Source organism: Cydia pomonella, chromosome 28 (genome assembly GCF_033807575.1).
Source record: "Cydia pomonella isolate Wapato2018A chromosome 28, ilCydPomo1, whole genome shotgun sequence".
NCBI classification, from domain to species: Eukaryota; Metazoa; Arthropoda; class Insecta; order Lepidoptera; family Tortricidae; genus Cydia; species Cydia pomonella.
The window spans coordinates 10001399-10013711 of record NC_084730.1 but is presented as its reverse complement, the minus strand read 5'-3'; the positions used below and the strand labels follow the sequence as shown (position 1 = coordinate 10013711).

The window sequence follows — 12313 nt, the reverse complement described above, 5'->3', positions numbered from 1 at the left end:
ATATCGAGGTCGCGGCCCGGTACGCCGGTCTGTTATGGTTTTTGAGGTGAGCATTTAAGAGTATTTGATTCATTATAACTGCTTGTTTTTCTTTAATTAAAGGGATTCAATTAATTCATCATCATTTTACGAATCTATATGCGAATATAATCTTATTACGAATATAATATCTCTCTCTCGCTCTTACTTATAGCTGCATCTTTAACGCACGTACAGCGGCCCACCACACACGATTGAACGTGCACTGGACCCCGGGGCTATAGCCGCGAAGATCGAAGTTCGTCATAAGTTCGTCAATTGCAGGCATTTTTCTCTGTCACTCTAATTACGTCTTAGTGAGAGTAAAAGAGAAATATCACCGCAATTTGGAAATTTTACTTTTCGCGGTAGGCCCCCGGACCACACCAATGTCGCGTACGGTGCGGCCGTCTGTAAACACTATAAAGCATCTGTATCATTTCTGTATTTATATCCTTTTATTGGCAAAACTGAATTCATTTCGTTTGAGCATTTGTGTAATTGTTAGTATCGAAGTTCCACACGCATAGGGAGCTTGCATGAACTGTAAGAGGCAGCACAGGAGCCGTCAGATTTTTGGCGCGAGGCGTAAATGTGATGTTTATTGTTCCGATGTAGCCCACAAGATGGCTCCTATTCAGGCCACAAGATGGCAGACCCTCCAACGCGCACGCCGTGCGCGCCGCACGGTTCCTATACTGAGTCTGTGGCACGGAACACATCAGTCACAGTCACATCACATACGATACGCGAAACTAAATGTCAATGAAATGAAATGAAAATGTAAAAAAATAATTTCAATTGTTTTAATTAAAATCATGTCAGAAATGGAACAAGCAACTATTAAAACAGAATACGATCTATATCCTGAAGTCGAAGTACATTACGCCGAAAGCCAAGTCATCTGCAAAGTCGATATAAAACAGGAACTAATTGATAATGTTGGCGATAATAATATTAATAAACAGAAACACAATAATTACAATCAAGGACAAACAACGAGTAACAATGGTAAATATTTATACGTTTATAAGCTAGGCTTTTTTGCAGAAATCGCGAAGCGTCTGGTTGACGTAACTGGTAACTGAAGAGCTGGCGGCTTCCTTGCACAACGTATCGGCTTTGCGATACAACGAGGAAATACTTGGTACAATGATATAGTCATAGTAATCCCTCTGTATATATCCATTATGTATATTGTTATTGTAAATAAATAGTTCCCTAGCTAGGCATTAGGGCAATGATCTCTTTTATTTAGGGAGAAACAATCAAATTTGTGCATTAAGAGAACAGGCCACGGCCTTTTTTACATATTTTGATGTATATTAACGACAGTTATGCCCATGCCCCTTTGTTTGACTGTATTCGTTTTTTTTGTGTATAAATTAGGAGTGATAAACTGGGGTCTCTATTGTTTCCCATAAAGTTTTAAATCATAATGTAATGTATTGTTTGCCCGCATTTTCGTTAGCCATAATTTGGTTTTTCTCAGAATAGCGTAACTTTTCAGGATTGCCATAAAACAAACCTAACCTAACCTATCTATAGGATAACCTAGGGAAATCCCTGAAAAGTGAACGGTTTCAGAGTTATGACTAATGATAATATGACTATCATTACATTATGACTTTCGATAATTATGCGATTGAAGGGATGGGGATAAACAGAATTATTGCAAATTTTAAATGCATGTAACTCCTATAATAATTAACAATTCGAAAAAAATCAAACGTAGGAGTATAGCTGTGGTTGATACACAAATTTTGTCAAAATATTTTCAATAATGTTAATATCCAGAGAGGAAAATGAGGACCATGTTTGTATGAAAAGGTAATTTGGCGCGCATCCCCCACTTTCGTCTTAACGCCATAGTGGTGAAATGGAGGTGACATTTTTGCACGACAATAAAATTTTATATTTAAATTGCTAGTAAACTGTTAATATTTCGGTCTATTTTACTTTATATTTTGCATAATCATTAAACAACAATTTTCATATAACCATTTATCAAGTACACAGGATTATCTTACTTTGGGAAAATCTGTTTGGGACTAACTACCATCAGTTTCTACAAAATAGTGTTTACCACAAACTAAAAGAAGAAGAATTTATTAGATATTTTGTTGCCAACTCGTAGAAAATGCGGTGTCATTAAGCGGAAGTTCCGCCTGACTCTGATTCACGGGACAGGATAAAATCTTTCTTTGTTATATAAATTTCTACTAAAATGCCCTTATTTAAAGGTATAAAATTACAGCTCAATTTATAACTCAACACCAGCCACTTTTAAATAATCAAATGTAGTATTTATTTTTGAATACTAAGCTTTACTCAGGGGGTATGGGACGCGTTCAAATATGACTCCCTTTTTTACTTATTTGGATCTTGTTTATAATTACCATACCTAATTGCATTATTTTCGTGTGAATATGAAGTTAATAAGCTATAGATTAATAAAATGCGTACAATTTATTATAAATCTTACTGTAATTGGAGACTAAATGACTATGAAAGTGTAGGACAATGATTTTTTCGACTTACAAAGAAAAATAAAAACGCCCTTTGTTAGAAGCGTTTCGCAAGTAGGCGAGTCCACAGTGTCCACACAGAGCGAGCATTCGCGCGAGTCAATTTCCTGGAAAGCGAGGTGTCAGACTTTTGTATTGCTCTAATGCAATGGGTTCATTATAGACATTGGATCCTAAAAACTAACTAATCTAAATATAACATAACATTAATAATAATTTGTCATCTAGCCTATTCTTTTTGCGATTTCTTTGTAGTGTTGTGGGAGGGGGGGGGGGGGGGGGGGGTAAGGACTTTGTGAGTAGATTACAAATATATAACATTTTCACTACTTGGTCGAACAAATTATTAGAAAACGTTCAAAAATTTCTCAATCCAGAGTTGATTTTGAACTGCTCGAGATTGAAAACTACTGAATAGATTATTCCAAAATACATACCAAGTGACTAAGAATATCCTCTATATAATGTGCAAACATAATTAACCACAAATATTAAAATATAAGAGAAGTGCATCTATTTGAATAACAGTATAATTTTCTGTTATAGGAAACTACGAAAATACTATATTTTTTTCACTGAAAACATACCATGTGAAGTATTAAATGAAAGTGCTTTGTGAGTAGATTAAGTATATATATCATACTATCATATTTTCACTACATGGGCGTTTAAAAAAATGCGTTTTCTAAAAATTTGTTGGATCAAGTATTGAAATGATATTGAAATGGTATTCTAATGATATGAAAACCATCATGAACATGACATGTAACTTGGCGTTATAAATAAATTATTTGTATTTGTATTTGAAAATGTTATAGTGTTATATATTTGTTATCTACTGACAAAGCCCTTTCTTTTCATACCCCACATGGTATACTTTCAGTAAAAAAAATAGTATTTTAGTAGTCTACTGTAACAGAATATAAAAAAAAAAAAATTATTTATTTCCATCTTACGCTGCAGCCACAGGATATTCCTTTTACAGTAAAGGTTTAAAAATCTTAATGTTAAAGCCTAAGATTAACGATGGTCTCCACACTAGGCAAAGCCTGTATCGTGGTTACTGGTTACCAGTTTAAATATACTTAAATATAACAATTTTGACACCAAACATTTTTTTTTATATGCATGTTTCTTTTTTCTTAGATCCATTTAAATTGCTTGAGCATAAAGGTGCACAAGTTAATATGTATTTTAATATTTAATCTAGATATGAAATACAAAGATTAGTGTGTGTGTATGTGTTTGCGCACGCATTATATTATACTGTTATTCAAATTGATGTACCTACTTTTCTTAGTTTTAGATTCTTATTATTTAAGCTTTCTTCTCGCTCATCCATTATGAAATTGACTTTTCTTTTTTTATATTTCCATGATATGTGATCCCTTGAGGGTAAAAGCCTCCTCCATCTTCTTCCATTTTTCTTTGTCTTCAGCAGTATTTTCCCAATTCTTTCCTGCAATTACTACGACACAACACGTCTATTTCTTTGTCTTCCTGATTCCATTTGCCCAGTGGACCTTGTTGTTGTTTGGCTATTTTTAGATATATAGGTACCTAGTTAATTATTTTTAGACATTATAAAAGATATTCACCGTCATTTGGTATAAAATTTGGAATACTTAATCCATTCAGTTATTTTCAATTTAGAGCAGTTTAATTGAAGTCATCTCTGGATTGTTACATTTTTAAACGTTTTCTAATAATTTGCTGGACCAAGTAGTGAAAATGTTATATATTTGTAATCTACTCACAAAGTCCTTTCATTCGGTACCCCACATGGTATGTGTAAAAGAAAAAGGTATAAACTTTGTACCGCCGACTTTATGACGTCACAGCAACTACCCCCACCATTTTGTCATCTCATATATTTGTGTTCAGAACATCAAACTGAATGCATATATACTATACACCGTGTTTTTTTTATTTCCGTTAATTTCAAGGGTGCATTCCTAAGCTTAAATTAAGTAAGATAGATAGATAGATAATCCGTTTATTTGTTTGCCACAATACACACAGGAAATACAATTAATAAAATGACAAAAAACAGATAATACAAACGTAACTTTCTCAAAGACACCGGTATTCTAATTAACTCCATTTCGGAGATAATCAATACTTAATTTTTATCTTATAAAGCCCTTGTGGCTTAAAAAGCGCTGGTGGCCTAGCGGTAAGAGCGTACGACTTGCAATCCGGAGGTCGCGGGTTCAAACCCCGGCTCGTACCAATGAGTTTTTCGGAACTTAAGTACGAAATATCATTTGATATTTACCAGTCGCTTTTCGGTGAAGGAAAACATCGTGAGGAAACCGGACTAATCCTAACAAGGCCTAGTTTACCCTCTGGGTTGGAAGGTCAGATGGCAGTCGCTTTCGTAAAAATTAGTGCCTACGCCAAATCTTGGGATTAGTTGTCAAGCGGACCCCAGGCTCCCATGAGCCGTGGCAAAATGCCGGGACAACGCGAGGAAGAATCTTATAAAGCCCTTACGAGCGTGTACACTTCCCTTAGGGCCTATTTACATATTGATTAGTGTTTAGTACGAGTTAATACATTTGCTACTAAACGTACATACTATATCGGACGATCGATGTTCGAAATGACATTGAGATGTCACAGCTTTCAATTGTTTGGTTCAGTTAAATGCAATGCCCGTATTACAACAACGCTATATGCAACATTAAATTACTTTTTATAAAATTTAAAATAATAAAAGATATTTAAAAAAAAAACTTTTTTTTTCCGTATTACAACAACGCTATATGCAACATTAAATTACTTTTTATAAAATTTTAAAATAATAAAAGATATTTAAAAAAAAAAACTTTTTTTTTTCCCGTATTACAACAACGCTATATGCAACATTAAATTACTTTTTATAAAATTTAAAACGATAAAAGATATAAAAAAAAACTTTTTTCTTGAAAATTAACTATGCCATTTAGTTTCCTTAAACGTACTTACCGATACCCTAAAGTTAACGGAATTCAATAAGAACACGGTGTATAACATGAGCGAAAATCGATTTCTAGAAGACTTCTATTATTCTTATATTCTCAATTTGTGTAATAATGTCCTATACTATTAAAAAAAAAAAAAACAATACAATACACTTTATTGCACACCTCAATACAGAAAACTTTCAGTAAGTGTCTTTAATTTTTCAGCAGCAAGTACTGCATTAGAAGCTCCCGGGCACTTCCCATGCCACATATGCGGTGCAGTCTTCGATCAGCTTTTCCAAGTCACCCGGCACCTCAACGAGCATGTTCGGCGGACCTTCCCATGCGAGCACTGCAGTTGCATATTTAACTTTGAGTCGGACTTGGACACCCATCTGCTCATACATAATACACTTGGGGAGCAGCTATTCAACTGCGATGTCTGTCAAGAGAAATTCCCTAGCCAAGAATTACTAGAAGCACATAAAGATGACCACAAAGACAACAGTGAAGGCATCCCATGTCAAATCTGCGGACTGAAATTAAAAGCTAAGTACAGTTTGAAAATTCATATGAGCGCTAAACATCTCTCAGTTCAACCATTTTCTTGCGAAGTCTGCGGGAAGCTTTTCCCAGCGCAATGGAGATTAAAGGAACACATGAAACTGCATACCGGAGACAGCTTGCCTTGTACGTTCTGCGATAAACATTTCATTTCTCAAAGCAAGCTCGATATGCATCTAAAGTCGCATACTGGTGAGAAGCCGTTTGAGTGCAAAGTTTGCTACAAGCGTTTCTCGAGAGACTCCAACTTAAAAGTACACATGCGTTTACACACAGGACAGAAGAACTTTGCTTGTGATATATGCGAGAAAGCTTTCTACACTAACTCAGACTTAACATCTCACAGGAAAATACATGATAAGAATAAACCGAGGCCTTTTAAATGTCCGGATTGTGAATCTGCATTCGCTTTGAAAACTCAACTCAAGAACCATTATATGGCTGTCCATAGTACAGAGACACCTTACTCATGCGAAAGCTGCAACGTTAAGTTTAAAACGAAAAAGGCTTGGAAGTATCATATGATGCAACACTCAGACGAGAAGCCGCACAAGTGCAGTGTTTGTGACAAAGGGTTCCTCATCAGGCATCTTCTGGTGAAGCACATGAGAACGCACACGGGGGAACGACCATACAATTGTCAGTATTGTGACAAAAGCTTTAAATCTAAATCTAATTTAAATACTCATATGGGTAATGTTCATAAAGATGTTAAGAAAGCTCAAAAAGCGGAAACAGAGTAAAGTATTACGATTTATTATTTTATTTTATGCTGCTGTCATTTAATGAAATTTGGAAATCATTTTAGAAATTAAGCATGAGAAGAGCGATTCCGTATCAGGGGTGTCACTAATGTCGCATTATTCACATTCGCGAATGCGAATCCGAATGTCTGGAATGCGAATACGAATGTAACGGAATATGTAGTTGTTATTTTTATTACTAATTAGGAAAATCAGTACCTACATAAAAAAATGTTATCTTAATACGGGACGTTATAATATAAAGTGTTGAAAAATGGTGACTAATAGTCTAAATGCATTACTTGAAAGCAGTTTGCGCGCACTGCCCATACGCGAGTCGACAAGACAGGACACGACCTGCGCACATTCGCATTCGCTTTATTTGATGCCAATGTATAAAATGATACGAATATTCATATATACGAATGCCAATATTCGTGACATCCCTATTCTGTGTAGAGCTTATTCCGATGATATTATGCCCACAATTAGGTAATAGAATGTGCCTACTTTGGTCCAATTTTCGAATTTAAATTTAAATTATTATATTGTCGTAGGTATGTTGAGATATATACGGATTTAAAGTAACACTCAAATGCGGTTATGATATAGTTTTCATATATAAAAACCGTTGGACCACATTTACCCTGCAGGGAGCAAAGTAGACACATTTTACGGTATATATTAATTTATAAAAATACTTTTAATTTTATTTATAAGCATTATTTTCAGATGTAAATCAGAATCAAACTTTATGGATACAATAGAATTATTTTACATGGCAACACATTACATCTAAATAATTAATAATAATTTGTATTCAATAAAACAAGCTAGATAGTTGACTAAATCATTTATTTACCACTCAACAACCATCTATTAAATGACGTCATAGACAGTTATTCAAAATATTGTAGACGCATTTCGCCTCAGTATAATGAGCTTCCCTAATAGGGCAAAATTGACCCAACATTTTACATAAATTTTATTTTTCGTTCCTTCCATTCCGTTACCGTGCACAGCGCGTCATTCTGAGTAAATAAAATGGCGCATACACAGGTTGGCACAAAAATATTTTTTTTTAAATGCATCTTAAAAACAACCAATTTTTACAATGTTTACGTTTAAATGTATCAAAACCAAAGCAGAATATTTTTAAGATACATAATGTGCTTTGTTACAGTTAAATGATTAATGACATTTTGTAAAAGACGAAAGCTTCATCTCAATTTAACGACCATTGTGGAAGTAGAATTATGCTTCATCTAAAACAAATCTTTAAGCTGTAATAGCGTTAACAGGAAAAGCGTCCTTATTTCGCCCGAACTTAGAACCCAACTTTCTGTGCTTATATTTTGTGTGTAACCGATTATGCTGCACTAGATGTCGCTTCTGCGTGAATGCTTTTTCACACAACTGGCATTTGAACGGTCTGATTCCAGAGTGGATCCTCTTGTGACGTTCTAAACTGATGCGCCTTAGGAACTGTTTATTGCACATATCGCATGGATATGGTTTGATTTTCGAATGACCTTGGACATGATACTGCAAACTGGCCAGTTGGGTGAACCTTTTACTGCATGTTTTGCATTTATACGGCTTCTCTCCCGTGTGTACACGTAAATGGACTCTAACATCTCTTTTATGTGCAAATGCTTTTTGACAAATGTCACAAATATAGTCTTTTGACACTGGTTTGTCATCTGTATGAATTTTCATATGACGGTTGACAGTTGAACGGTTGCAGAACTCTTTCTGACAGTATAGACAGATGAATTGCTGGTCTTTCTTGGCTTGTTCGAGTCGTAGCTTCTCTTCTTGGAGTTTGATGGCTAGGTCTTTGAATTCTGGGTGTCTTTGGCGGTGGGCGGTCATGTAGCGTTTTTGGGAGAACTGTTTGGTGCAGATTTCGCAGGTGTATGTTTTTGAAGAGTCTGGTGGTGGGTTTGAGTCTGTTGAGAATTAAAAATATTATCATTAATTGCAGGAGAAGATAGTTAAAAATTCACTTAATAAATAATCCTTAACCGGTACCTTACACAAAAATGTCAGTCAAATTTAAATCAAAGATATTAGAAATTAGAACTGAATTTATAAATTTTAAAATCAATAGAAACAAAGAAAAACAACTTTTCTCCATTTAATAATGATTTAAATAAGGTGGTAATTTGTACTAGTATTAGTGCCGTGGGCCACTAGACAGGTCCGGATTTAGGGGAGGGCAACTGGGGGCTACTGCCCCGGCCTCCACAAAAGAGGGCCCCCCCACAATAGAGAATTCGGTAAATTTACCATTTTATTTGGAAAAAATTTGGGGCCAGGGGGCCTCCACTCCTTTATTGCCCGAGGCCTCCAGACCTCTAAATCCGGCATTGCCACTAGAGGTTAATGTACAGTCAACAGCAGAGTGCAGAGTACTATTGTCCGAGAGATCAAAGTTCACACATTTGACAGTTGTCTCTTGATGTTTTTAGTGATGAGGCCAAGACATATTGTTTGTCAAATCTAGTGATTATAAACTTTTGACTTTGTCTTTTGATAAACAAATTAGAATGGAGGCGGTTTAGTCAAATCGATTTTACAGCTGATTTTTGCATGTTTGTATTGTTTACTTTAATTTATTAACTAACATTTTTTTCACATATCAATTCATTTTATTGTCATTTTGTTTTCGTTTTAAATGTATCGTTTATTATTATATAATATACCCAACTTAGGTTTTTAAAAGTACAAGGATTGCAAGTAAGAACAAAAACACGTTATCTACAACATGTTGCCGACTAGCTAAATCGTCTAAAATAATATCTGTTAGAGAACCAGAAGTCTACAATAAACTACCCAATGACTTAAGGCCGATTGAGTATGACTCAACCTTTTAGTCTGGCCAGAAATATGAGATCACTGTCAAGAGGGCGCTGTTATTCTCATGTATAGGGTGACAGTTCAGTTTAGTATGAAAAATGTATTTCCAATGAAATTCCGCAATATGGCGCGTGATCATATATTACTGGTCAGGTTTTACAATAAATTAAAACTATGCTAACTGCCCAACCTTTTTATGACATTAACGAATTTCTCAATTTTCAAATGTAACAATTTTAAATAATGTAGCTTTAATAATATTAATGTATAATTTTAATTTTATCCGAATTACTTCATAATTTTAACTGGAGATTTTTATTTATTTGTATTTGTATCTTTTTATTTTAATGTACTTAATGTAGATCAACTAAATAGTTGTTAATTGTATATTTAATTTCACCTGAGTATTTTAATTGCTGACATGTAAAATTCTTATCTTTTACCAATAAACGAGTATGAGTATGAGTAATCGACTTTTATTAACTTATAGAAATGTCATATTAATCAAAATGACAGAGTGACCACAGCACTGTTTTTAATAAAGAAAATACTTGCTTTGCTATGTCCTTTACGTTTGTTACTAACTTTGACGTTTATCGCAGCACACATGAGACCTTTAAATCATTGATTGATAAACATTTAAGGACATCTGGTTTAAGTTCTTTTCATTTTATGGGTATTTTGTGGATTATCCCCAAATTTGGCAGTGACTGATTCATCATTACCATGCATATTATATCTTTAACAATACATCAACCTTGAATCATAATTAATTAAAAAAAAAAATTGTTTCCGGCCATCCCTACATTACATCTACAAGAGTGAAGATGGCTGAGATACACGTCATACTCGTGAACGAGTGCTGTTTGTGGAAACCGGTCTGTTTAAGCTTACACGGGCTACATGTTATGTTATGAGTATGTAACTTTACTTTTGAATGGCATTAACGTGAGACATTTCATTTGGTTCTTGTCTGTTTTAATGTGTCTTTTAATTACTTATTCAAGTCTTGGAGATCCTTAACATCTCTAAGGATAATTTGATGTTCGTTTTTTGTATTCTATATATTTTATCTTTGACACTTACATCTCTGAGACTTTTACATGTGTAATGAATTTTAGTATTTGTCTTTAGGTATTTTTTTAAGCATTATTATTTTTGCTTCATTCAACATTTAGAACCTGTAAACATCTCTAAAAAAAGTAAAAAATATTTCATAGAAAATTCAAAAAAGGTAAAATAATATTTAATATACTTTATAACTTATTCAAATGATTACACACAAATACAATTATGACATAAAATAATTATAAGAATTAATAATATAAACTATAAGTAAACTAAAACTAAATTAAATCTAAAATAATGCCCCTGTGGCCTGTATGCTAAATAAATGTTTGAGTCTGAATGCTATCTATTTGTGTTATATTTGAGGGATTTAGGCAATGAATGATTTGAGAAAGTGTACAGACAGAGACATATATAACCTTTCGAGACCCAGACAAATATAGCGACATTCCGTCATTCGTTTTCGAAGCTGGCTACCCAGGGAGCCCACAGGTCTCGAATGGTTAATAGCGGAACAGCCTGGAATGTGAAGGTACTGTTACACATGCTTTGCAATAGCATGTCCTAAACATACATGCTAGTTAGTAGCATGCCTTCATGCTAGTAATTAGCATATGTAACAGTACCTTAACAGCATGTAATACATAAATAAAAATAAAATAATCATTTATTCTGGTAAAAAAAAGCCTGATTTTAGAATTTAATTTTCTTCTGCCAAACTGCAAGACAGTTTGTTGGCAGAGGGAACTCCCTTTAATACAGATGGGTTAGCTTATTGCCTAGTTAATTAATAAGTAAGTACGGTACATCTTATAGCTTATTGTGGTGGTAATTTAATTTTGTTTAATAGAAACATTATCAATTTACATTTAAACATCCTAAATGATTTACATTCCCTTATATCATACGGTATTCACATTGTACAATGTGGGGACCAGATACTTTCTACTTCTTTTTCCATAATAATTTTTACTAATTGTTCTTGTTAATCTAGGGTGATTAATATAGTTTTTAAATTCATCTTTATTAAACTGATCTAATGCCAGCAACATCCCTACTTCCTCATGCACCGGCTACATGCGGCATACGGCAATGAACATATACATATTATAAAATTATAATACTCACCAAGAGAAGTCGGTTCCCCATCTTCATTGTCCACAAAATAATCCCTTTCAATCTTTATGTCATACGTATGTAAAGTTTCTACTGTTTCCAAACAATGCTCTTGCTCCTCTTTTATAAAAACGGCGCAAACATCGAGAGGTTCCCGACTTACAGGGACATATTCTTCCATAATTTTAATTCATAAAATGAATTTCTATTTTTATTCAAAACAAGAATAGTACAGATATTTTATACTCGTTATAAGTGTATATCACTAAAATTATTGCTTCTTTAATGATAAGTAATGTATTTCAAGTGAATCTTTATAGTATTTCCTAAAAATTATAACTCAGTCGGCGACTTCGACTTCGATCGCCCACCTTGTTTAGCAAGCTGTCAAATTGTTTTTTTTTTTAATGCAAATCTAGGCTAGCAGTATGTAACAAGCAACTTGATGCAAGAGCGGTTAAAATAC

The 12313-nt window shown here is 33.9% G+C and overlaps 2 protein-coding genes across 3 annotated transcripts; one reads left to right on the top strand and one right to left on the bottom strand.

Moving 5' to 3' along the window:
* The first annotated feature begins 709 nt into the window (after positions 1 to 709).
* Positions 710 to 7651, top strand: LOC133532977 (zinc finger protein OZF-like). Of its 2 annotated transcripts, none has more exons than XM_061871879.1 (2): positions 710 to 1029; positions 5723 to 7651. In XM_061871879.1, exons 1-2 carry the CDS (start codon positions 837 to 839, stop codon positions 6799 to 6801), a joined length of 1272 nt encoding a protein of 423 aa, XP_061727863.1. In that variant the 5' UTR covers positions 710 to 836; the 3' UTR covers positions 6802 to 7651. The 2 variants fall into 2 exon arrangements, with proteins under 2 accessions (XP_061727863.1, XP_061727862.1); XM_061871878.1 differs by having other exon boundaries at positions 711 to 1029; positions 5720 to 7651.
* On the bottom strand, positions 7640 to 12298 carry LOC133532983 (zinc finger protein 468-like). The gene is made up of 2 exons (XM_061871886.1): positions 11860 to 12298; positions 7640 to 8753 (listed from the first exon to the last, which is right to left on the bottom strand). The coding sequence occupies exons 1-2, from the start codon at positions 12026 to 12028 to the stop codon at positions 8080 to 8082; spliced, it is 843 nt and encodes a 280-aa protein (XP_061727870.1). The 5' UTR covers positions 12029 to 12298; the 3' UTR covers positions 7640 to 8079.
* Between the last annotated feature and the right edge of the window lie 15 nt (positions 12299 to 12313).

What these genes read in the sequence shown, in the direction of transcription:
- LOC133532977 (XM_061871878.1), top strand. Translation starts at nt 837, where the DNA reads ATGTCAGAAATGGAACAAGCAACTATTAAAACAGAATACGATCTATAT. An exon ending in ACAAACAACGAGTAACAATG is followed by an intron (nt 1,030 to 5,719) that starts GTAAATATTTAT and finishes TTAATTTTTCAG; the next exon opens with CAGCAAGTACTGCATTAGAA.
- LOC133532983 (XM_061871886.1), bottom strand. Translation starts at nt 12,028, where the DNA reads ATGGAAGAATATGTCCCTGTAAGTCGGGAACCTCTCGATGTTTGCGCC. An exon ending in TGGGGAACCGACTTCTCTTG is followed by an intron (nt 8,754 to 11,859) that starts GTGAGTATTATA and finishes AATTCTCAACAG; the next exon opens with ACTCAAACCCACCACCAGAC.